This window comes from Bufo bufo, chromosome 9 (genome assembly GCF_905171765.1).
Source record: "Bufo bufo chromosome 9, aBufBuf1.1, whole genome shotgun sequence".
Lineage (NCBI taxonomy): Eukaryota > Metazoa > Chordata > Amphibia > Anura > Bufonidae > Bufo > Bufo bufo.
This window is the reverse complement of record NC_053397.1, coordinates 133015877-133043049: the sequence shown is the minus strand read 5'-3', so window position 1 is coordinate 133043049 and position 27173 is coordinate 133015877. Positions and strand designations below refer to the sequence as shown.

Sequence of the window (27173 nt, the reverse complement as noted above, 5' to 3'; positions counted from 1 at the left end):
CCTGAATACAGAGATACCAGATGTGTGACACTTTTTTGCAGCCTAGGTGGACAAAGGGGCCCATATTCCAAAGAGCACCTTTCGGATTTCACAGGTCATTTTTTACAGAATTTGATTTCAAACTCCTTACCACACATTTGGGCCCCTAGAATGCCAGGGCAGTATAGCTACCCCACAAGTGACCCCATTTTGGAAAGAAGACACCCCAAGGTATTTCGTGATGGGCATAGTGAGTTCATAGAACTTTTTATTTTTTGTCACAAGTTAGTGGAATATGAGACTTTGTAAGAAAAAAAAAAAAAATCATCATTTTCCGCTAACTTGTGACAAAAAATAAAAAGTTCTATGAACTCACTATGCCCATCAGCGAATACCTTAGGGTGTGTACTTTCCGAAATGGGGTCATTTGTGGGGTGTTTGTACTGTCTGGCATTCTAGTACCTCAGGAAACATGACAGGTGCTCAGAAAGTCAGAGCTGCTTCAAAAAGCGGAAATTCACATTTTTGTACCATAGTTTGTAAACGCTATAACTTTTACCCAAACCATTTTTTTTTTTACCCAAACATTTTTTTTTTATCAAAGACATGTAGAACAATAAATTTAGAGCAAAATTTCTATATGGATCTCGTTTTTTTTGCAAAATTTTACAACTGAAAGTGAAAAATGTCATTTTTTTGCAAAAAAATCGTTAAATTTCGATTAATAACAAAAAAAGTAAAAATGTCAGCAGCAATGAAATACCACCAAATGAAAGCTCTATTAGTGAGAAGAAAAGGAGATAAAATTGATTTGGGTGGTAAGTTGCATGACCGAGCAATAAACGGTGAAAGTAGTGTAGGTCAGAAGTGTAAAAAGTGGCCTGGTCTTTCAGGGTGTTTAACCCCTTAAGGACCGGGCTCATTTTCACCTTAAGGACCAGGCCATTTTTTGCAAATCTGACCAGTGTCACTTTAAGTGCTCATAACTTTAAAACGCTTTGACTTATCCAGGCCATTCTGAGATTGTTTTTTTCGTCACATATTGTACTTCATGACACTGGTAAAATGAAGTCAAAAAAATTATTTTTTTTGCACAAAAAAATACTAATTTACCAAAAATTTGGAAAAATTAGCAAATTTCAAAGTTTCAGTTTCTCTACTTCTGTAATACATAGTAATACCCCAAAAAAATTGTGATGACTTTACATTCCCCATATGTCTACTTCATGTTTGAATTGTTTTGGGAATGATATTTTATTTTTGGGGATGTTATAAGGCTTAGAAGTTTAGAAGCAAATCTTGAAATTTTCAGAAATTTACAAAAACTCAATTTTAGCGACCAGTTCAGGTCTGAAGTCACTTTGCGAGGCTTACATAATAGAAACCACCCAAAAATGACCCCATCTAAGAAACTACACCCCTCAAGGTATTCAAAACTGATTTTGCATACATTGTTAACCCTTTAGGTGTTGCACAAGAGTTATTGGCAAATGGGGAGGAAATTTGAGAATTTCATATTTTTGTCAAATTTTTCATTTTAACCCATTTTTTCCACTAACAAAGCAAGGGTTAACAGCCAAACAAGATTGTATCTTTATTGCCCTGACTCTGCCGTTTACAGAAACACCCAATATGTGGCCGTAAACTACTGTACGGCCACACAGCGGGGCGTAGAGTGAAAGGTGCACCATATGGTTTTTGGAAGGCTGATTTTTATGGACTGGTTTTTTGACACCATGTCCCATTTGAAGCCCCCTGATGCACCCCAAGAGGAGAAACTCCCTAAAAGTGACCCATCTAAGAAACTACACCCCTCAAGGTATTCAAAACTGATTTTTACATACGTCGTTAACCCTTTAGGTGTTGCACAAGAGTTATTGGCAAATGGGGATGAAATTTGAGAATTTCATTTTTTTGCCTAATTTTCAATTTTAAACCCATTTTTTTCCACTAACAAAGCAAGGGTTAACAGCCAAACAAGATTGTATCTTTATTGCCCTGACTCTGCCGTTTACAGAAACACCCCATATGTGGCCGTAAACTACTGTACGGGCACACAGTAGGGCGTAGAGTGAAAGGTGCGCGGTTTGGTTTTTGGAAGCCAGATTTTGCTGGACTGGTTTTTTGACACCATGTCCCATTTGAAGCCCCCCTGATGCACCCCTAGAGTAGAAACTCCATAAAAGTGACCCCATCTAAGAAACTACACCCCTCAAGCTATTCAAAACTGATTTTACAAACTTTGTTAACCCTTTAGGTGTTGCACAAGATTTAATGGAAAATAGAGACACAATTCAAAATTTCACATTTTTGGCAGATTTTCCATTTTAATATTTTTTTTCCAGTTACAAAGCAAGGGTTAACAGCCAAACACAACTCATTATTTATGGCCCTAATTCTGTAGTTTACAGAAACACCCCATATGTGGTCGTAAACCGCTGTACAGGCACACGGCAGGGCGCAGAAGGAAAGGAATTCCATACGGTTTTTGGAAGGCAGGTTTTGCTGGACTGTTTTTTTTGACACCATGTCCCATTTAAAGCCCCCCTGATGCACCCCTAGAGTAGAAACTCCAAAAAAGTGACCCCATTTTAGAAACTACGGGATAGGGTGGCAGTTTTGTTGGTACTAGTTTAGGGTACATATGATTTTTGGTTGCTCTATATTACACTTTTTGTGCAGCAAGGTAACAAGAAATAGCTTTTTTGGCACGTTTTTTTTTTTTGTTATTTACAACATTCATCTGACAGGTTAGATCATGTGGTCATTTTATAGAGCAGGTTGTCGCGGACGCGGCGATACCTAATATGTATACATTTTTTTTTATTTATGTAAGTTTTATACAATAACTTCATTTTAAAACCAAAAAAATGTTTTAGTGTCTCCATATTCTAAGAGGCCATAGTTTTTTCAGTTTTTGGGCGATTATCTTGAGTAGGGTCTCATTTTTTGCGGGATGAGATGACGGTTTGATTGGCACTATTTTGGGGTGCATATGATTTTTTGATCGCTTGCTATTACACTTTTTGTGACGTAAGATGGCAAAAAATGGCTTTTTTTTACACTGTTTTATTTTTATTTTTTTACGGTGGTCATCTGAGGGGTTAGGTCATGTGATATTTTTATAGAGCCGGTCGATACGGACGCGGCGATACCTAATATGTATACTTTTTTTTTATTTATGTAAGTTTTACAGAATGAGTTCATTTTTGAAAAAAAAAAAATCATGTTTTAGTGTCTCCATAGTCTAAGAGCCATAGTTTTTTCAGCTTTTGGGCGATTATCTTGAGTAGGGTCTCATTTTTTGCGGGATGAGATGACGGTTTGATTGGTACTATTTTGGCGTACATGCGACTTTTTTGATCACTTTTATTACCTTTTTTGGGAAGTAAGGTGGGCAAAATTCAATTTTCTCATAGTTTTTATTTTTTTATTTTTATGGCGTTCACCGTGCGGGGAAAGTACATGACCATTTTATAGATCAGGTCGTTACGGACGCGGCGATACCTAATGTGTAGTTTATTTATTTTTTTAATTTTTTATTCAGTGATAAATGTTTTTTTTTTATCTTAACTTTTTTCACTTTTTTTTACATTTTTGTGACCCAGACCCACTTGGTTCTTGAAGATCCAGTGGGTCTGGTGTCTGTATAATACAGTACAGAACAATATATATTGTTCTGTACTGTATTTTACTTACACTGAACAGATCTGTGCTTTTAGCACAGATCTGTTCAGCACCATGGACAGCAGGACGCCTGAGCAGGCGTCCTGTTGCCATGGGAACCCTCCCCGTCTGCTCAGAACTTCGCAGACGGGGAAGGGTAAGGACGGGGCTGAGGGGGGCTCTCTCCCTCTCCATCGGGGGGCTGCAAAGCCACAGCAGCCCCCCGATGGAGAGGGAGGGAGCTCCCTGACCAATGACAGTTAACTTTTTCCATACAGCGGTCCGTACGGACCGCGGTATGGAAAGGGTTAAACGGCTGACATCTTCACAGATGTCAGCCGTTTATACCAGGGTGCCAGCAATGTGCTGGCACCCTGGTATACCCACTAGAAGCCAACGATCGTTCATGGGGAGGCGGGCGGGGGATCGCGATCCCGCCTGCCGCACCGCCCGCCTCCCGCAACGCCCCCACCGCCTGCGACACCCCCCCCCCGCACCACCCTCCGGCATAAAATCGTGCAGGGGTGCAGGGGGGGGGTGAAAAATAATGATTTTAGCCACTCTAAAGTTTCTGATCCCCGCGGTCAGGGACCGCGGGCATCAGAAACTGCAAAAAGCGCAGCAAACCGCAGGTCTGAATTGACCTGCGGTTTGCTGCGATCGCCGATACGGGGGGGTCAAATGACCCCCCCCTGCGTTGTTACGGGATGCCGGCTGAATGATTTCAGCCGGCGTCCCGTTCCGATTAACCCCTGCGGCGCCGGAATTCCGAATTTAAGTCAGGACGTACCTGTACGCCCTTGGTCCTTAAGGACTCGGGAAATAGGGCGTACCGGTACGCCCTGCGTCCTTAAGGGGTTAAGCACTGGGGGCTGAGGTGGTTAAGTACCGTATTGAGTATGTTGTCCTCATGTAGTACTGGAAGGTATTTTTTAATAATGTTTCGGATTAAATTGTATTGGCGGCTGTATGTAAGTACTAGAGTAGGTTGTATTTATTTATTTTTGTTGTTTTCATTTAACTCCTCTTTTGGCTCTATATTGTTATTTTTTCCGACAATATGTTCTGCTTGTTTTTGTATCATTTTATTTCTGTATTTGTTTTTGCCAACCTCCCTTTTATTTTTATTTCTGTTTTTATTTTTGAAAAGCAATGATTCCCTGGGATTATTTTTTGCTAATTGTAAGACTCTTGAGATCATCCATTCAGGATACTTTCTATCCAAGAGGCGCCTCCATATTACTTGGCATTCACGTTTAAAGGCCTCTAGTGTGTTGCAGTTTCTCCTGGCCCGTATAAATTCTCCCACTGGGATAGATTTAATAGTGTGATGACAGTGATGACTGTCTGCCCGTAGAATTGTATTCCCTGCAATCTCTTTTCTATACGTTTCTGTCTGGATGACTTTATTTGGAATGCCCGTAAGTCTTAGATCCAAAAAATTCATCATGCTTGAATCCTCACTGTATGTGAATTTAAGGTTGTAGTTGTTATTCTGTATGTACTGTATGAACTTATGTATAGCAGGTACATCGCCACTCCATATTATGAGCAGATCATCGATGTACCTGCCATACCAGTTCAAACAGTGGGCAAAAGGATTATTGACATTATATATGTATTTTTGCTCCCAGTAAATCATAGTTAGGTTGGCGAGGGCTGGAGAGTATTTGGCCCCCATTGAAACACCTTGTGGTTGAAGGTAAAACACATTATCAAATAAATATAATTATGGCACATAAGGAAGCGGGTTACATCCAGGACATAATCTATGAAGTCATCTCCATAACCACTGCACTTGTGGAGATGATACTCCAATGCTTCAAGTGCAATGGAATGTGGGATAGAGGGGTATAATGCAACCACATCTGCCGTAAGCCATCTATATTTGGAGTTCCATTGTTTGTTATAAAATTATCGGAGGACTTCTGATGTGTCCTTGATGTTAACCCGGTGTCCTTTTGACCATAGGTTGGATTGCCCCATGTTGGATTGCCCCATATTTTCTCTCTCCACCCTGTGCTTGGTCACGGGTGGGAGTAACTACAGCGCTAATTAAACACACTTGAGTTCCTATTTAAACCTGAGAGCACCAAATGCACTCCACTGTTACGAATAAGATTCTTTCGAAACGTGTCAACAGCCTACACCAGAGAGAATTTGAGTCCTGTATTGTCTGTGCACAATTACTGAATAAAGATGGAGAACTTGATACTTCAAAAAAAGTGAGTGCTGGAGTCTGAATTTACCCATTATTTCTCTGTACCTGAACAAGGAGGTTGAAAAACCAGGACACCGAGCACGCGGATACATCTAAACCGCAGATATAGTGAGCTGGTATTCCACTTTACATGTTTTAACCTTACAAAAGACCTCAATTTACCCATTAGTCGTCCATGTGGGACAGTATCAAACTCCTTTGCAAAGTCCAAAACCACAATATCGACAGCCTTCCCTCTGTCCAGGCTTCTACTCGCGTCCTCAAAAAAACATATCTGGTTAGTTTGACAGCTTCTATTCTTAGTAAACCATGTTGGCTATCACTTATTGACGGTTACATAATCCTGTATGTAGTCCCATAGAAGGCCCTCAAACATTTTTCCTAATATGCATGTTAAGCTTACTGGTCTATAATTTCCTAGTGAAGACCAAGCACCCTTTTTGGAAATGGGTACCACATTCGCCTTGCGCCAGTCTCTTGGTACAATGCCTGGTCATTAACCACCTCCCGTCACACTAACGCCTATAGGCATCAGGACGGTGGTGCTCTCAGGTCTCGATGACGCCAATAGGCATCATCTCGTGAGACCCGAGATTTCCTGTGAACGCGCACTCACAGGATCGCGCAGTTCAACTACAGCCTGCCGGCAGCGATCATTGGCTGGCAGGCTGTAGATTTTTAAAAGATCCAATGAAATAGATATGTCAGACGCTATTTTGTAAATAGTGTCCGATATACCTGCTACTTGCTCCTCTGGTGGTCCCTTTTGCTTGGATCGACCACCAGAGGACACAGGCAGCTCTGTAAGTAGCACCAATCACCACACATACACTACCCCCCCCCCCGTCACTTATTAACCCCTGATCACCCCATATAGACTCCCTGATCACCCCCCTGTCATTGATCACCCCCCTGTAAGGGTCCCTCATCACCGCCAGGTAGTTAGCTACTTGTTAGGTAGTTAGCGCCCAGCCCACCGCACCGCAGTCACTGATAAGTCGCTGATTAGCGTCATCACTGTCGCTAATCAGCACTAGTACTATATAGTATCTGTAAGTGATCAAGACTGATCGCAATCAGATCTATATCTGTACATTAGGGTCACCTTAGGCTCTACAAAAAAATGCAGTGTTCGCCCGATCAGGCCTGATCTTGTGCGCACACTTGCGTTCAGTCCACCGCAGTGACAGAATTTAATTTTTTTCTGATCACTGCAAAAACACTGTAAAATCGCTGCGCCGCTATAAAGATCACTTTTGAGCTTTTTGGATCTTTATTAGCGATCGCAGCTTTCCTTTGCAAGCACTCCTTTTTACTAGGCAGGTTTGCTCTTTTTCCTGGGTAGTCTCAGAGGAATACCCCCTAAATTTAGTTAGTCCAAAATGTCAAACAAGGGGTATTCCGCTGAAGAGGCCTAAAGGATTCTGGCCGTGATGGATGAAAGCGATGGGGACGCCTCACCCGCTGAATCCAGTGGTTCAGAATATGAACCTGTAGACAGCAGTGGCACTCTAACTGCTAGTGAAGATGACGAGGTTGAGGTCCCTGCTACGGTCAGGCGTACCCGATCCCATGTCAGTGTTCTGCATACCCCGCATGATGAGCCTCATTTGCAGCAGAGTGGTGCTAGCGCTGATCTTTTTTATGCAGCGCAGCACATCCTGGACCTTCTACCAGCCGTATTCCCTGGTGAAGTGGCGAGCACCAGAAGGGCAGTTCAAGCTGGTACGGTGGCACGTGCATTAACTCCCCCGTCGCAGCCACCACGTTCACAGGCCCGTAGAGCCCTTAGTATCCCAGAGGTGCTGGCAAACCCTAATTGGCACTCCCCTGCTTCCGCCGCACCCGTATTGCCCCCTTTCACCGCCCAGTCTGGAGTTCGCGTAGAGACAGCTCATTTAGGATCGGGCCTTGAGTTTTTTGAGCTGTTCTTCACCGCGGATCTCTGACTTAGTTGTGGCAGAAACCAACCGCTACGCCACAGACTATATAACCGCCAATCCGGAAAGCTTCTATGCCCAGCCTTACCGGTGGAAACCAGTTAGTTTCCGAATTAAAAAATTTTTTGGGCCTTATCCTCAGCATGGGTCTAACTAAAAAAAATGTATTGCGGTTCTATTGGTCTAAAGACCCAATACATTACATGCCCATGTTCTCTGCTGCAATGTCCAGGGCACGTTTTGAGGTCATCATGTGCTTTATGCATTTCGCTGACAATAAAACCTGTCATCCAAGAGGCCACCCTGCTTATGACCGGCTCCACAAAATTCGGCCCCTCATAGACCATTTGTCATCCAGATTTGCAAATGCGTATACCCCCAATCATAACATCTGCATAGACTAGTCCCTTATACATTTTATTGGGCGCCTTGGCATCAAACAGTACATCCCCAGCAAGCACGCCCAGTATGGGGTCAAACTGTATAAGCTCTGTGAAAGGGCCACAGGCTATACATATCGTTTTAGGGTCTATGAGGGAAAAGACTCAAAACTGGAGCCGGTTGGATGCCTTGACTACCTGAGGAGCAGTGGTAAGATTGTCTGGGACTTGGTGTCACCCTTACTCCACAAGGGGTACCACTTATACGTGGACAATTTTTACACCAGTGTGGCCCTCTTTCGGCACTTACATCTAGTCGGAATTCAATGCTGTGGCACCGCGCGACCTAGTCGCCGGGGCTTCCCCCAACGGCTCGTTAATACCTGACTTGCACGGGGGGAGAGGGCTGCCTTGTGTGACCAAGAACTGCTTGTGGTGAAGTGGAGGGGCAAGAGGGACGTTTACCTTCTGTCCACCATTCACGCAGACACGACAGTGCAAATTGAAAGGGCAACTAGAGTCATTGAGAAACCCCTCTGTCCACGACTATAACCTTCACATGGGAGGGGTGGACTTCAATGACCAGATGTTGGCTCCCTATTTAGTGTCCCGCCGTACCAGACGCTGGTATAAGAAGGTGTCTGTTTAATTCAATTGGCTGTCTATAATAGTTTTGTTCTCTACAGTAAGGCTGGGAGAACAGGATCCTTCCTAAAATTCCAGGAAGAGATCATTTCGGAACTCCTGTATCCAGGAGGGTCCGTGCCCCAAGTCCCTGATGTAGTGAGTCAGCTACATGCCAGACACTTCCCGAGTGTCTATCCTGGTACCCCAACTCACCGTTTCCCAAGAAAAAGATGTAGTATCTGTAGCAGGGCTGGAATAAGACGTGACACCACCGTTTTTTGTCCTGACCAGCCTGCCCTAGGACAGGCACACAGAGGTCTTGCGTTGCAGCCTGTTTTTTTTTTTTTCTTATCTTCTAGGTGGACCAAGCGATCAACCAGCTGCAGCACTGATGTGCATTCTGACAGAAGTATTGCGCTGCTGTCAGATTACGCAAAAGTCGGTGTATGCGGCGCTGCAAGACGAGATTTCTCCTCTGCAGTAAAAAAAGATACGTTTGCCGAGGCTTATGAGCTGAGGGGCGGTGTTCATATGCTTTGTATAAAAAAAAAATTATAATTTGGCAATGATTTATTCATCCACATCGATTGATGTGAATGGAGAAATCGGGTTTGCCAGGGCATACGAGCTGAGTGGGTTTGGATGTTGGGCGGAGCTCCTATGTCCTGGCAGACTCCTTTCCCCTCTTTTTTTTATTTTATTTTTTGCACATTTTTTGGCAGAGATTTTTTCATCCACATTGATCGATGCGAATGAAGAAATCTGTGCCGTTCATTTTTTCTTTCAGCCCAGGGGCTGAATGGAAAAAAAATATCTCATTACCCGTATGCTCAATATAAGGAGAATAGCAGAAACTCCTAATGCTGGCCATACATGTAATGATTGTGGAGACCCTCAAATGCCAGGGCAGTACAAACACCCCACAAATTACCCCATTTTGAAAAGACACCCCAAGGTATTCGCTGAGGAGCATATGGAGTCCATGAAAGATTGAACTTTTTGTCCCAAGTTAGCGGAAAGGGAGACTTTGTGAGAAAAAACTAAAAAAAATCTATTTCTGCTAACTTGTGCCAAAAAAAAAAATCTTCTATGAACTCGCCATGCGCCTCACAGAATACCTTGGGGTGTCTTCTTTCCAAAATGGGGTCACATGTGGGGTATTTATACTGCCCTGGCATTTTAGGGGCTCTAAAGTGTGAGAAGTCTGGAATCCAAATGTCTAAAAATGCCCTCCTAAAAGGTACTCATTGGAATTTGGGCCCCTTTGCGCACCTAGGCTGCAAAAAAGTGTCACACATGTGGTATCTCCGTACTCGGGAGAAGTAGGGCAATGTGTATTGGGGTGTATTTTCACACATACCCATCCTGTGTGTGAGAAATATCTCTGTAAATGACAACTTTTTATATTTTTTTATGCAAAGTTGTCAATTTACAGAGATATTTCTCTCACCCAGCATGGGTATATGTAAAAAATACACCCCAAAACACATTGCCCTACTTCTTCTGAGTACGGCGATACCACATGTGTGACACTTTTTTGCAGCCTAGGTGCACAAAGGGGCCCAAATTCCAATGAGTACCTTTAGGATTTCACAGGGCGTTTGGATTCCAAACGACTTCTCACGCTTTAGGGCCCCTAAAATGCCAGGGCAGTATAAATACCCCACAAGTGACCCAATTTTGGAAAGAAGACACCCCAAGGTATTTCGTGAGGGGCATGGCGAGTTAATGTAAAATTTAATTTTCCATTATGCCCCATGACAGCACCTGTGAGAGATCCTCCCCCTTCCGGACAGGAAACAGGAACTTCCCAGATCTTTAAATTTGTCCCATGCCTTCCACCGTTCAGTTCTTTCCTATTTCCTGTTCAGGGACAGGAGGATTTCTTTCTAGGTCTATTTTTCGGCTGCAGGACCTCTAGGGTTAAAGAGAAACCTAGTGGAGGTACCTGTCGGCGTAAGTCTCCACTAGGAGCCGCTGAGAAGCCCGGCGTCTGCAATTTTTTTTTTTTTCCCTTCAGGAGCCATGGGGGGGATGCCTGATGCTGCCTTGTGTCCCTGCCTGCCGGCGAAGTCGCGGCATGAGGGGGGAGGTGCGTCTTCTCCTCTCATTGAGGCTGGCTGTGCTGGACGTGCGCGTCGCACCGGAAGTGACGCATGCGTTCCACTGGCCGAAAGGGGGAGGAGCTTAACATGGTGGGCGCTGCGCGGCCCATTTGAAAAAGGGAACGCCAGCCAGCGTGGAGGGAGTAGCAGCAGGAGATATTTACCGGACGCAAGCGGCACCTACAGCCCTCCATTGGCCCCCCTTTAAGCAGCATTATGATGCAAGAAGAAGGGGGAAGTACAACAGCGCACCGACAGACAGGAGCAGCTTTCGGAATCCAGCATGGTACTCCTGGGGGTAAGAGGGGTTAACCCCCACCATCTCCCTTTGGGGAGTTATTATGGTCAAGTTAGACTGATTAGGCTGTTTTATTAAATGCAGGTTAAAGAAGCCCCAAGAAAAGCTTCCCACAAAAGAGCTAAGTGTGGAATTTGCAAACGGAAGTTGGCTTCGTCCTACTCCAAAACATGTTGTCAACCATGTCTGAATAAGTTAGTGGCAGAGGAGTCACCATCTTTATTGCAGGGTATCCAAGATTTAGTAAAAAATGAAGTCTGTTTGTCTGTAGAGGAGCTTAAAAAATCCCTGCCTAGCTCATCCAGACATAAGAGGGCCCAGGCGATAGTGGAGGATACTATGGACTCTGGGTCTGAGGAGGGCGCTATTGCAGACTCAGATTCCACTTCTGAGGATTTGACAGGGAAGCCGTTGTTTAGAGCGGAAGATACGGACCTATTATTGAAGGCGGTTAGATCCACGATGGAGCTTGAGGAGGAAAAGGAGTCCAGGTCTAGACCAGAGCTAATGTTTGAGAGCCTAAAGCCTAAAAAGTCTAGGGTTTTCCCCATTTAGGACTGTATCAAGGACCTGATTAAACGTGAATGGGAGAAGCCCGATAAATTCTTTATCCTTAGAGCGGTCAAGAGAAAGTACCCCTTTGACGATCAAGAAGTGTCAGCTTGGCAGGAGGTACCGAGGGTAGACGCTCCCGTAGCGAAGATAAATAAGAAGTCAGCTCTCCCGTTTGAGGATTTAGGGTCCCTGAAAGATCCCATGGACAAAAGGGCTGATGCATACTTAAGGAAGAATTGGGAAGCTTCCACTTCTGCCTTTAAACCAAATATAGCGACTACCTCGGTGGCAAGGTCATTAAAGCTCTGGTTGGAGGAATTGGAGTCTCATATAGAGAACAAGACTCCTAGAGATCAGCTGCTGGAGGCTATACAAACTATGTCCAGTGCAGTGGACTTTATCTCTGATGCCTCCGCTGACGCATTGAGGCTTTCCGCTAGGGCAGCTGCACTGTCCAATTCAGCCAGAAGGTCGTTATGGTTGAAGGGGTGGAAGGGCGATGTAGCTTTAAAATCTAAGCTTTGTGCCCTCCCTTGCCAAGGAGATTTTTTGTTTGGATCAGCCTTAGATGATATTTTAGATAAGGCATCTGATAAGAAAAAAGGATTTCCAGCACCGTCCTTTCCTAAGCAGGGGAAGCCATTTCGGAGTAATGAAAGAAGGAAAGCTTTTGGGGATCAAAAGAAAAGGAGGGAGTGGAGATCTGATAAATCAAAAAGTGTGCTGTTTAAATCCAGACCTCAAACATCAAGTTCCACTCAACAATGACGCCAGACGCCAAGTGGGCGGTCGTCTTTCTTTATTTTTTCTAGCCTGGCGAAATATTACCGCAAGCGCCTGGGTAATGGATATTATAAAGGAAGGCTATCGCCTAGACTTCAAGAGACTACCACCCAGGACATTCAAAATTACTTCATTAAACCAAAATTCTCCAAAATAGGTGGCACTTTCGGAGGAAATAAACAACCTCCTGGAAAAGGCAGTCCTTGTTCCAGTCCCAAAGGACGAACAAGGAGAGGGTTTTTATTCAACCCTATTTCTGGTCCCCAAGCCCGTTCAGGCTGATTATAAATCTGAAGGGTCTCAACCAGCATCTGTCCTACCAGAAATTCAGGATGGAATCCATCTCCTCCACGGTCCTCCATCTGTTCCCCAACTGCGTGATGGCCTCAATAGACATAAAAGATGCCTACTATCACGTGCCCATTCATCCTTTGTCCCAAAGATACCTGAGGGTAGCAGTGAAGATGGGGTAATCAATCAGAAGTAAGAAGGTCGGACATCATTATAGTCTCATACCTGGACGACCTTCTCTTGGTAGGGCAGTCCCCAGAGCTGTTGAAATCTCAGATACAGAAGGTCCTGGGGATCCTGATGATCCTGGGCTGGTTAATAAATTGGGAAATCATCCCTGATTCCAACATCCAAATGTGTTTTTCTAGGCATCCTATTAGACTCTCAGACTCAGAAATCTTATCTTCCGGCAGACAAGAAAGAGGGTATTCAGCAGAAGATCAGGTCTTTTAGCAAAACCAAGGAAGTCTCCTTAAGGAAAGCTATGTCCATTCTGGGTCTGATGACGGCTTGTATTCCGGCTGTGAGGTGGGCCCAATTCAGGTCCAGAATACTGCAATGGCTCATTTTGTCCAAATGGGACGGGAGGTCGCTATCCCTGGATTACAAGATTGTGGTCCCGGGGTCAGTAACCCGGTCCCTAGCTTGGTGGCTAAAAGCTTCGAACCTCGGTCAGGGGGTAGAGTGGGTGAGACACGACCCCTTGATAATAACCACCGACGCAAGCCCTTGGGGATGGGGGGCCCATTCAGTTTTGGGGTTTTTCCAAGGTCCTTGGTCAAGAGACCAGAGTGCTCAGTCCCAGAATGCCAGGGAGTTAAGAGCAGTCCTGTGCTAACTAGAGGAAAGTCTCCCTTTTTTGTCTCAAAAACATGTCAGGATCCTATCAGACAACGCCTCGTGGTAGCTTATATAAACAAACAAGGGGGGGACAAGATCCTATCAACTATGGAGCTGGCATCCAGGATTTTCTTGTTAATACAGGGGAAAGCTCTTTCTCTCTCAGCGGTTCACTTGAAAGGCTCAGAGAATCATCAGGCAGACTTTCTCAGCAGACACAGATTCAGTCAGGCGAATTGGTGTCTGAATCAGGAAGTGTTTCACCAAATACAGGCCCTATGGGGATCCCCTACGATAGATCTATTCGCCTCGGTGGAAAACAAAAAGTGCGAAAAGTTATTTTCTCTCAGCAGGAAGGATCAGTCGATAGGCACAGATGCGCTCTCACAGACATGGGGGAAGGGCCTAGTCTATACCTTCCCTCCCATCAGCCTATTGCCCAGAGTGATCCAGAAGATCAGGGGGGAACAGGCGACAGTGATACTAATAGCACCATTCTGGCCAAGAAGAGTCTGGTTTGCTTGGTTGAGGAGACGATCAATAGTCGATCCCTGGGTGCTTCCAGAAAGACAGGACCTATTATATCAGGGCCCTCTACATCATCCGGAAGTCAAGAACCTCCACCTGACAGCTTGGATTTTGAGAGGACATTCTTCAGATCTAGAGGCCTATTAGAACAAGTCATCGGGACTCTCCTAGCTAGTAGGAAAAAAGTCGCCTCCGAAATCTATCTGAGGGTATGGAAAACCTTCCTTCGGTTTGCAGGTCCAGGCTTAGACTTGAACTCACCCAACATCCCGTTAATTTTGAACTTTTTACAGGAAGGCCTTAACAAAAAGCTTAAACCCAGCACTCTCAAGGTACAGGTCTCGGCACTGAGTGTCCTGTTTGACTTTCGATTGGCTACTCATCCTTGGGTCAAAAGGTTCATTAAGGGATCCTCTAGACTATGTCCTATAGTTAAATCTAAGTCAGCCCCATGGGACCTTAACCTGGTTCTTTCTGCTCTAACCAAGGCTCCATTTGAGCCTCTGGGGGACATCCCCTTAAAGATGTTGTCCTATAAGACCGTATTTTTAGTGGCCATTACATCTGCCAGACGAGTAGGAGAGCTGTCCGCTTTGTCCCCTTCCCCACCATATACTCAGATTCTGGAGGATAGGATTGTTTTCAAACCAGATCCTGCATTCCTGCCCAAAGTAGTGTCGGTATTCCATAAGTCTCAGGAAATAGTTCTCCCTTCCTTTTGTCAGGACCCAAAGAATGAAGGAGAAAGATCCTTTCATACTTTAGATGTTAGAAGGTGTGTCTGTGCATATTTGGAGTCTACGAAGGGCTTTAGAAGAACCCTGCAGCTGTTTGTTCAGTTTCAGGGTCAGAACAGGGGCTCAAAAGTTACAAGCCGTACCTTAGCCAGATGGATCAAGCGAGCGATAGGTTTGGCATATTCACTATCAGATTGTCAGGTCACTTCAGATTTTTCAGCCCATTCCACCAGGCAGGAATCTTGTCAAATACTGAACGGTGGAAGGCATGGGACCAATTTAAAGATCTGGGAAGTTCCTGTTTCCTGTCCGGAAGGGGGAGGATCTCTCACAGGTGCTGTCATGGGCTCATGGAAAACATATTACCGGTAAGAGTAATTGAAGTATTTTTGTCACAAGTTAGTGGAATATGAGACTTTGTAAGAAAAAAAAAAAAAAAAAATCATTTTCCGCTAACTTGTGCCAAAAAAAAAATCTTCTATGAACTCGCCATGCCCCTCACGGAATACCTTGGGGTGTCTTCTTTCCAAAATGGGATCACTTGTAGGGTATTTATACTGCCCTGGCTTTTTAGGGGCCCTAAAGCGTGAGAAGTAGTTTGGAATCCAAATGCGTAAAAAATGCCCTGTGAAATCCTAAAGGTACTCATTTGGAATTTGGGCCCCTTTGTGCACCTAGGCTGCAAAAAAGTGTCACACATGTGGTATCGCCGTACTCAGAAGAAGTAGGGCAATGTGTTTTGGGGTGTATTTTTACATATACCCATACTGTGTTGTGAGAAATATATCTGTAAATAACTTTAAAAAAAAAAAATTATACAAAGTTGTCACTTTACAGAGATATTTCTCTCACCCAGCATGGGTATATGTAAAAATACACCCCAAAACACATTGCCCTACTTCTTCTGAGTACGGCGATACCACATGTGTGACACTTTTTTGCAGCCCAGTTGCGTAAAGGGGCCGAAAGTCCAACGAGTACCTTTAGGCTTTACAGGGTTGCTCATAATTTAGCCCCGCCCAAAATGCCAGAACCGTAAACACACCCCACAAATGACCCCATTTCGGAAAGTAGACACCCCAAGGTATTCACTGAGGGGCATAGTGAGTCCGTGGGAGATTTTTCTTTTTTTTGCCAGAAGTTAGCAGAAATGGAAACTTTATTTTTCCTCAAAGTGTCATTTTCCGCTAACTTGTGAAAAAAAAATCATACATACTCACCATGCCCCTCTGCGAATACTTTGGGGTGTCTTCTTTCTAAAATGGGGTCATTTGGGGGGTATTTATACTATCCTGGCATTCTAGCACCTCAAGAAACATGACAGGTGCTCAGAAAGTCAGAGTTGCTTCAAAATGCGGAAATTCACATTTTTGTACCATAGGTTGTAAACGCTATAACTTTTGCGCAAACCAATAAATATACACTTATTGGATTTTTTTTTTATCAAAGACATGTAGCACAATAAATTCTGACACAAACTTGTATAGAAATGTAATTATATTTGAACAATTTAGCCAGAGAAAGTTATAAATACACTTTCTTTGACAAAAATTGTGGTCTATTTTGATTAATATCAGAAAAACTAAAAATCTCAGCAGCAATCAAATACCACCAAAAGAAAGCTGTATTTGTGAGAAGAAAAGGAGGTAAAATTCATTTGGGTGCCAAGTTGCATGACCGAGCAATAAACCGTTAAAGTTGTGAAGTGCGGATTTGTAAAAAAGGGCCTGGTCACTAGGGGGGTTTAAACCTGTGGTCTTTAAGTGGTTAAAGAATCTGTAAATATTATGAACAGAGGCAAAGCAGTACTGAACTGAGCTCTTTTAGAACTCTAGTGTGTAATCCCTCTGGACCTGGGGCCTTGTTTACTTTTTTTTTTTTTGCATATTAAGGACTATCTACAGACAACCAGTTAAGTGTGTTTGAGGTATTTACACCAGTGCAACCACTCATGAGATGCCCTATTTTCTCTTGTATGTTTAGAATGTATAGTGCCCAGTTTATCCATGTTCTGTGTATCGACTCTTTCTGAGCTAGTGGATGAAGACTAATAAGTATAGAACTACTTTCAAATTGCAGAGGGAAGTACTACTTAATGGCAGATGCGAGTCATGATGAATGACCTGGCCATAAATGGTGGTATTCTTCATGTACAAACACATGGCAGCTTATTCTGAAAAATTACACGGAACAGTTACTTAATTGGAAAAGTGTAGGACTTCCTATTGTATAAACAAATTAAAGTGAACACAACCTGTGTGGTTAGCTTTTAAAAGAAAATGTGATAAAATGAGACCTCACTCATGCACTTGGTCTATATTTATATATTTTTTTAGAACATTTTATTTTTTTGGTATGTTTCTCTAATACATTATTTTTCTATACAGACGTGATGTACCATTTGTTACAAGACGTGTTGGAAGAAAGGGAGTTGATGAAGCTTCTGATGAAGATTTGGATAGCAAAGCGGATCCTGGTGATTTAAAATCTGATTAGGGATTTAGCCATCATGTAGAGTTCAAACTCTAAATAATATACCTTGTTGGAAAGCCATGACCCACTCTTTAAATTTTGTTTTCATAAAAAGCCATTGCTTGATCATATGTAATCATTTTCCATTGAATGTGTTTTGTGGCTAGGTCTCCAAAACTACAAATGTTTAGGCAGTTTCTGGTATGAGTGGATTTGTGATGTAGTTTGTTCCCTTAATTCCAAGTGTCTTTGATGGAGCAGCTGCAAACGCATTTGGTTTACCTTCCCTCTTGAAACTTTTTTGTCAAGAAATGGTTCTGTCTGTTATATCTGTCTTTTGCTATTTTGCCAAAATTCATTGTCCAAGTCTATTAAGGACCAAATATTTAAAGTTTGGATCACATTTTTGTATTACAAATGTGTTTTGTATACCTAAAGTTATATAAGGATAAATTGTTAAACGTTTAACTGATGAGTTGGCTGTTCTGCACCACTTACATGAACTGATATACTGTGCACTCCTTATTTTAATGGTCAAACAATTTTCAAATGCATTTTTGCATCACTGCCAGTCATTACAGATCATGGTAAATGTATGCATAGTACTGTTCTGTTAAACCAAATAACATATTCAAAAGAATTTACAAGATCTTTACAGACCTGCTATTACAACTTTTCAGATTATTCTGTAAGCGTGCAAGTGCATTTTTTTTTCTGCAGCCTGTTTGCATTCAGAAATGATGAATCACACGGCAATTTGTTTTTGCTATTGCTTATAATAAATATTAACAGTACTGCAAATGTCCGTCATCAATTTTTTTCATTTGTGTACGATGTTTATAGCTGACAAACCTCTTTCAAATTATCTGATACTTCACAATGTAGTGATGTTATTTCAACCGTGTCTTGAAAATGAATGCCTTAGAATTTCCATTCTCTAATGTAATCTGATGTAATACTTATACTGAAAAAATGAAGTGAGGTTAAACCTATGAAGCAATAAATAGAAATGCATGTCAAGGATTATTAACTAGGACCTACAAACACATGATTAAAAGATGCCTTTGTGTATATATAACATACTGTACACTGGATGTTCTTTTCCTCATGGACTCATGTAAACAATTGATGGTTTAGTAAGTAAAATTTCATAGCCAAGCTGCCTGTACAAGGGTGGAGATTTCCATGACATGGAGTAAAGCTGAAAATAAAGATCTACCCCCCAATCCCCTTTCCTTTGTTTAACCCTTAGGATACTGGAGGTTTTTGCATTTTCATTTTTCGTCCCCATCTTCATTAAGCCATAACTTTTTTTAGATTTCCATTCATATAGCTGTATGAGGGCTTATTTTTGCAGGACAAGTTGTACTTTCTATTGCAGCAATTAATTATAGCATACAATGTAGTGGGACGCGTTTTTTTTTTTAACCACCGCCCGACCGCCTAACGCACGGATGCGTCCTGGAGGCGGTCAATTCATTCCTCCTGGACGCATCCGTGCGTCATCTCTCGCGAGACGCGAGATTTCGGTCAGAGCCGGCCCTTGCATGCGCATCGCGGGCCGGCAAAAGTTCAAGGAGTATTTCGTCAGCAACCTGCCAGCCAATGATCGTCGCTGGCAGGTTGCTGATTTTTTAAAAATCTAATCACAAGCCATATAACACCTTATATTTATAAATATAAGGTGTTAAATGGCTTCTCTGCTCCTCTGCTGGTCCTTTTCGTTTCCAGCAGAGGAGCAGACATCACTGTGAGTACCCACCAACACCACACTTAGCCCCAGATCACCCTCCATCACCCCAATTAACCCCTTGATCGCCCCCTGTCAATCACCTAGTGAAAGGGAAAAAAAGTGATCAGTGTAAACTGTCACTTTTTTTTTTCACTGGTATTGACTGATAGTTTTAGGATAGTTTAGGTCCCTTGGTTAGGTAGTTAGCGTCGGTTAGCGCCCAGCCCACCGCACCGCAGTCGCTTATTCACTGATTAGCGTATCGCTAATCAGCATTTGTACTTTTATAGTATCTGTAAGTGATCAAAACTGATCAGTCAGATCTATAATTGTATTAGTGTCACCTTAGCTCGCCCTCCACCCAAAACGCAGTGTTTGCCCGATCAGGCCTGATCGGTCGCCCACACGTGCGTTCACCCACGCCCGCCCCACCGCAGTGACAAAATTTATTTTTTTTGATCACTGCACAATCACTTTACAAGCGCTGCGGTGATAAAAAAAAATCAGTTTTGATATTTTTTATCAATCGCAGCGGCCTCCGGTACTTCGCTAGCCTGCCATTTGTAAGACAGGCTTGCTTTTTTTCTTGGTTAGTCTCAGGGAATACCCCTAAATTTAGTAGTCCAAATGTCAAACAGGGGGTATTCTTCTGAAGAGGCCTACAGGATTCTGACCCAGTCGGATGAGGAATGGGAACCCTCATCTGATGAATCTAGCGGGTCAGAATATGAACCTGTGGAAAGCAGTGGCAGTCTGACCCAAAGTTCGGACGAGGAGGTTGAGGTCCCTGATAGCACCAGGCGTACCCAGTCCCGTGTTGCTAGACCACAGGCTGTGCAGGATCCGTTTCAAGGGCAGCAGAGTGGGGCTGGCACTGTCGGATTACGTGGTGAGGCATACAGCAGCAGCGCAGCCCATCCTGGACCTAGTACCAGCACTGCCGTACAACATGGTGAAGTGGCGAGCACCAGAAGGGCAGTTGAAGCTGGTACGGTGGCACGTGCAATAGTTACCCCGTTGCAGCCACCGCACAGACAGGCCCGTAGAGTCCCTGAGGTGCTGGCAAACCCTGATTGGCAGTCCCCAACTTCAGCCGCACCTGTAGTTCCCCCTTTCACCGCCCAGTCTGGAGTTCGGGTTGAGACAGCTCAGATCGGTTCGGCACTGGGATTTTTTGAGCTGTTCTTGACTGCGGAGCTCTTGGACTTAGTCGTGGCAGAAACAAATCGGTATGCCACTCAATTTATATCCGCCAACCCGGGAAGCTTTTATGCTCAGCCTTTCCGGTGGAAACCAGTCCAAGTTTCCGAAATGAAAATTTTTCTGGGCCTTCTCCTGAACATGGGTCTAACCAAAAAGCATGAATTGCGGTCATATTTGTCCACGAACCCGATTCATCACATGCCAATGTTCTCTGCTGCTATGTCCAGGACACGTTTTGAGACCATCCTGCGTTTCCTGCACTTTAGCGACAACACCACCTCCCGTCCCAGAGGCCACCCAGCTTTTGACCGACTCCACAAAATTCTGCCCCTCATAGACCACTTCAACCAGAAATTTGCAGATTTGTATACCCCTGAGCAAAACATCTGCATAGACGAGTCCCTTATACATTTTACCGGGCGCCTTGGCTTCAAACAATACATCCCAAGCAAGCGCGCCCGGTATGGGGTCAAATTGTATAAGCTCTGTGAAAGGGCCACAGGCTATACCCACAAATTTCAGATCTATGAGGGAAAAGATCAGACCCTGGAGCCGGTCGGTTGCCCTGACTACCTGGGGAGCAGTGGGAAGACAGTCTGGGACTTGGTGTCACCCTTATTTGGCAAGGGGTACCATCTTTATGTGGACAATTTTTACACGAGTGTGCCCCTCTTCAGGCATTTGTTCCTAGAACAGATTGGCTGCTGTGGCACCTAGTCGCCGGGGGCTTCCCCCAACGGCTCGTTACCACCCGTCTTGCAAGGGGGGAGAGGGCTGCCTTGTGTAACCAAGAACTGCTCGCGGTGAAATGGAGAGACAAGCATGACGTTTACATGCTCTCCTCCATTCACGCAGACACGACAATACAAATAGAACGGGCAACCCGTGTCATTGAAAAGCCCCTCTGTCCACGACTATAATGCGCTCATGGGAGGGGTGGACTTCAATGACCAGATGTTGGCTCCTTATTTAGTTTCCCGACGCACCAGACGCTGGTATAAGAAGGTGTCTGTATATTTGATTCAATTGGCTGCCTATAATAGTTTTGTTCTCTACAGTAAGGCTGGGAGAACAGGATCCTTCCTCAAATTTCAGGAAGAGATCATCGAGAACCTCCTGTATCCAGAAGGTTCAGTGGCCCCATCCACCAGTGTAGTGAGCCGTCTACACGAGCGACATTTCCCCAATGTCGTTGCTGGTACCTCAACCCAACCGTCACCCCGTAAAAGATGTCGTGTCTGTAGCAGGAGTGGAATAAGGCGTGACACCCGCTATTTCTGTCCTGACTGCCCTGCCCACCCTGCCCTATGCTTAGGGGAGTGTTTCCGGAAGTACCACACACAGGTACACTTAGCATAGGGATTGCATCTCACAGGACAGGCACACAGGGCTATTAGGGCCCTTTCTCTCACAGCTGCTGCAAACCTCTCCTTTCACCTGGGATAAAGTGCATAATGTACTTCGCCACATCTTTGGGCGATTTGCGCTTTGCACATTGTCCCATGGGGAAGGAGAGGTTTGTCCTATAAAAGGTAAAAAAAAAAAAAACACCAGTAAGCAAAAAAGTTAAATTTCAGTTCAAAAAGTTAAAAAAAAGTTTATGTTCTGTTCAAAAGTTATTATAAAGTTAATAAAATTTATTGCGTTGCGGCCTGGTTTTTTCTTTTTTGTTTTGTGTTTTTTTTACCTTCCAGGTGGACCAACCGATCGACTAGCTGCAGCACTGATGTGCATTCTGACAGAAGCATTGCGCTGCTGTCAGATTACACAAAAGTCGGTGTATGCGGCGCTGCAAGACGAGATTTCTCCTCTGCAGTAAAAGATACGTTTGCCGAGGCATATGAGCTGAGGAGGCGGCGGTGTTCATATACTTTGGCAAACACTTTGTATATAAAAAAAAATTAAATAAATCCCGGCAAGGATTTATTCATTCACATCGATTGATGAGAATGGAGAAATCTGGTTTGCCAGGGCATACGGCCTAAGTGGGTATGGATGTTGGGCGGAGCTCCTATGTCATGGCAGACGTCTTTCCCCTCCTTTTTTTTTGGCAGAGATTTTTTTATCCACATTGATCGATGCGAATGAAGAAATCTGTGCCATTCATTTTTTCTTTTAGCCCAGAGGCTGAAGGAAAGAAAAAAATCTCATTACCCGTATGCTCAATATAAGGAGAATAGCAGAAACTCCTAATGCTGGCCATACATGTAATGATTGCGGAGACCCTCAAATGCCAGGGCAGTACAAACACCCCACAAATGACCCCATTTCGGAAAGAAGACACCCCAAGGTCAGAAGTCTGAAGAGGTGCATACCTGCTTGTCCTGGAGTCGACGGAGAAGATCTGCAGGAGCAGAGAAGTATGAAGCTGCATCCTCGGTGATCTCTCTATCTCTCTCTCAAAGACCTATGGGCCTCCTGGGTGAAGGGGATCTGGGTGTCATTGCTTGTTCTGTCTGGGGCGCAAGGGTCTGGAGGCACTTAGCTGGGCAGGCGTCTCTTGACGCTCCGGCCCCTTACGGCTTTCTTTGGCAGCATATCATTTTCTATGAAGCGGCTACTCTCTGCAGGCAGCGCACTTCCCCCTCCAGTCTCCGCTCTCTCTGGGCCTTACACCCCCTTTCTGGGGATGCCATATCTTTGTTACTGCCTCGCCGGGGGCCATTTTATTCATCTTCTTTAAACAGAGCGGAGCGCGCGCTGTTTTTGCGTTCCTATGATGGGGCGGAGCCTAATCGCGACCGGGGGCGGAGCCAATCAGCGCTTCAGCTCCTTTCTGCTGCGGTGAGGGGCGGAGCCTAATCGCGGCTGGGTGCGGAGCCTAATCGGCACTCCGGCTCCTTCCTGCTGCTACTGAGAGGCTTCTCTCACTAAATGGCTGTTACCTGAGCGGTAGGACTTTTTCATCACTTTTTGTGAGGGCCATCATGCCTAAGTCCGTTAAGACCTCTTCTCAGACCCCAATAGGGTCCTGTATGGAGTGTCTGCTCCCACTTTTGGTCAACTGGTACCTGTGCCTCCTGCCCTGCTCCTGGACAGAATCACCCTTCTCTTGCCCAGTCCGGGCCCCCCCCCCCCCCCCCCTGGTCACTGCGGAGTCTGTGGCTCCCGCTTGGGCATCTGCCATGTCCTGCGCGGCCGCTGATTTGGCCCTGTTCGCCAAGGCAGCCATGTCTTTTATGGAATGTATGTCCGTTTCCAATCCTGCGGCGCCAACCACTTCGTCCCCTAACAGTGGTTCCCGCAGAGGATGCCTGACTACTAATAGGCAGCATGAGCGACAGCATCCCTCCTAGGATGACTCCGCTTCTCCCCCCTCGGCTAGAAGCTTGCTCAGACTCCTCTCCAGACCTGCGCTCCCTGGGGGGGGGGGAAGGGGAATTGTCCGGCTCGGACGAGGTCACGGAGAGGGACCTTCCGCCAAAGCTCTCCACCATGATGGCTGATCTAGTAGCGGCTGTCCGTGACACCTTTAATCTCCAAGGGGATTCTCCTCCTTCCACTAGGAGAGAGTTCGCCCTTTTTCCTCCCAAAAAAACGGAGGCTGCTGTATTTCCGGTCCATGAGGACAGCTCGGACGAGCCACGTCCTTTTTGGATTATAGGGCATTTGCAAATCCTGTGACGCCAACCACCTCTCTGTTTTTTTTCCACAGAAGACGCCCGACTACTATTAACAGGGAGCGTGAGCGGCAGTATCCCTCCTCGGATGACTCCGTCTCTCTCCCCCCCCCCCCTCGCCTAGAGGCGCGTTCGGACGACTCTCCCCTCCCCCTTAGGGAGCGCAAGTCTGAAGGGTAATTGTCCGGCTCTGACCAGGTCATGAAGCAGGACGCCTCGCCTAAGCTCTCCACTATGTGGCTGACTTAGTGGCGACTGTCCGAGACACTTTTATTCTCCAGGGAGATTCTCCTTCCACGGGTCAGGAGTTCCCCCCTTTTTTCCGTCCAGGAAGCGGAGACTACCGTGTTCCCTGTCCATGAGGGATTTTTTGCGGTCATATCCAGGGCCTGGGGCCGTCCTAATAAGGTTCTCGACCACCAAGAGCATGAATACACTTTCTCCTTTCCCTGCTGACGGCAAGGAGAGGTGTCTCCTCCCCCTAAGGTGGATCCCCCGGTGGCCGGACTAGCCAGTTATACGGCCCTCCCTGTCTTAGACAGTTCCTCTTTGCAGGACGCTGCAGACAGGCGCATAGACTCTCCTTCCAGGTCCATTTTTCACTGGCAGGCGCGTCCCTGCGACCTACCTTTGACTCAGCAGGGGTGGCCAGTGCTATCTCGGTGTGGTACAGCGCCACCACCAAGAACTGGCGGAACTGGATGTGTCTATTGACACTGCATTTGGTTCTCCAGATGTCTCAGGCTTCGAAGCTTCTGGGGCATTGTTTCCCTCTTTGCCCGCAGGTTAGCCATCTCTGTTATTCAGCGCAGAGAGGTCTTATTAAAGGTGTGGGTCGTAGACGCATCCACCAAGCGTTCCCTCGCTAATCTCCCCCTTGGGGTTTTCATACCTTATGGGGATCAGCTAGACGAGTTCATCAATGCATGCCTTTTCTCATCTGGTAGGCCGTCGCCTGCTTCCTCCGCTGGAGGTATCAGGTCGTCCGCAATAAGGCCCTCCTTCAAACCAGCCTTCCTGGCGCTAGGGGGCCCAGTCAGCCCGTCCTGCTGCTACTAAGCCTATCTGCATGTCCCGATCGCGGAATCCCACCAACGATTCCTGCGTTTCGCCATTGGGGGTCGACATTGTCAGTTTGTCGCCCTTCCTTCGGGTTAGCGACCACCCCTCGGGTCCTTACCAAGGTTCTGAACCGCTCATGGCGCTTCTTCGTACCAGGGACATTCCTTTGCTAAGGCAAGCTGGTAGCTCAGTGGTAATGCTGTTGACCCATGTCCAGGCTTTCTGAGTTCAAAGCCCCTTTCAGCCGCAAAAAAAAAAAAATGTTTACATTTCCACCCTCTGGGAGCCAGCCCTATCGGGACGATATCCTGATAAAGGCCCCCTCTCTACCGCAGCCCGAGAACAGCCTCTGGATCACTGTTCAGACTCTGGAACAGTTCGGTTGGCTGATAAATCTCCCAAACTCATGCCTGTTACCGTCCCAGAAGCTCTTCCTGGGGATGAATTTGGAAACCTTGGCCGCCAGAATATTCCTGCCAGCCTTTAAGTCCTCCCAGATTCGGGGGCAGTGTCGCATATGTTGCGCTCCCCGTGCCTCTCCATACGGGAATGCATGCGGGTCCTGGGTCTTTCGAGGCCGTTCCAGATGCCCAGTTTTCACACTCCCTATGGCAACAGGAGATACTTTCCCTCTGGGACGATACATCTGCTTGTTTCAGCGGGTTCGGGCAGCTCTCCCTTGGTGGCTGTCCCCGATGAACTGAGGTCGGGGAGATCTTTTCTCCCATTCTCCTGAACGATCATCACCACCGATGCCAGCCTCCTGGGTTGGGGCGGCGTTCTCCAGTCTCGCACGGTTCAGGGGAATCTTGCCTTCCGATCAACATTCTGGAGCGGAGATCGATTTTTTTTTTTTTTTTTTTTTTTCACTCCCTCTCCCATTGGACTTCTCTCCTTGCGGGCCTCCCTATGAGGATCCAATCGGACAGTGCCACAACAGTGGTCTACATTAGCCATCAGGGCGGGATCCGCAGCCGGATGGTGGTGCAGGAGGTGACGAGAATTCTGACGTGGGCGGAGTTGCACGTTCCGGTGTCGTCAGCAATTTACATTCCAGGAGGGGGCAACTGGACAGCGGACTTTCTAGGCCGCATCAAGGTGGATCCAGGCATGTGGTGTCTGAATCCAGATGTATTCGAAGGAATCTGCCACAGATGGAGCCGTCCGGATGTGGACTTGATGGCGTCTAGGCTCAACATCAAGCTCCTGGTGTTCCTGACTCGCTCCCGGGATCCGAAGGCGTACGGGGTGGACGCGCTGGTATCTCCATGGCAGGACTTCAGTCTCCTCTATGTCTTCCCTTCGCTCTTTCTACTACATACGCAAGATCGGGGCGGAAAGAATTCCGACCGTTCTCATCACCCCACAGTGGCCTCGCTGAGCGTGGTTCTCAGAGGTGGCTCGAATGTGGCGGAAGCCCCATGGCCTCTTCCCGACAAGGGATCTACTGTCTCAGGGCCCGCTCTTCCACCGGAATTTACAGCCTCTTCGTTTAGCGGCGTGGCTGTTGGACCCGCCATCCTGATGTAGAGGGGGTTCTCGGATTCAGTGATTAGAACCACGATCAGTGCGAGGAAGCCGGCTTCCTCCAGGATTTACTATCGTACCTGGAAGGCCTTCCTGACTTTTTGTGAGACCTCGGGTTTCCCTCCCCTTCGTTTTTCCATCCCGGTGGTGCTGTCGTTTTTTCTTCAGTCCAGGTTTGAGATGGGACTGTCGTTGAGTTCCCTGAAAGGTCAGGTTTCGGAGCTGGCCGTCTTTTTTCAGAAGTCCCTTGCTCTTATGGGTCCTGTGAAGACCTTTCTTCAGGGGATGGCACTTTCGATTCCCCCGTATGTTCACCCCCTTGCCCCCCTTCGAGCCTCTGAGAGAGGCCTCCCTGACTTTTCTCACCTGGAAGGTGGTCTTCCTTGTGGTCATAACTTCCATCAGACAGGTGTCGGAGCTGACTGCTCTTCCGGCCAGAAGCCTTTTTTCTGGTTTTTCTCCAGGACGAGGTTGTGCTCCGTCCGGTTCCCTTCCTTTTGCCCAAGGTGGTCTCTTCCTTCCACCTTAACGGGGATCTTGTTCTGCCCTCCTTTTGCCCTTCCCCGGCGAACCACTTGGAACGCGCTCTACCTTCCCTGGATGTCAT

The 27173-nt window shown here is 45.8% G+C and overlaps 1 protein-coding gene across 3 annotated transcripts in view; it reads left to right on the top strand.

Moving 5' to 3' along the window:
- The window catches only part of MYH9 (myosin heavy chain 9), a 428796-nt gene extending 410573 nt beyond the window's left edge, over positions 1–18223 (top strand). For all 3 annotated transcript variants that reach the window (XM_040407416.1, XM_040407417.1, XM_040407418.1), the window contains one exon: positions 17338–18223. In XM_040407416.1, coding sequence (XP_040263350.1) covers positions 17338–17446 — 109 coding nt within the window. In that variant the 3' untranslated portion in view covers positions 17447–18223. The remainder of the gene's footprint in view (positions 1–17337) is intronic.
- The last annotated feature ends 8950 nt before the right edge of the window (positions 18224–27173 follow it).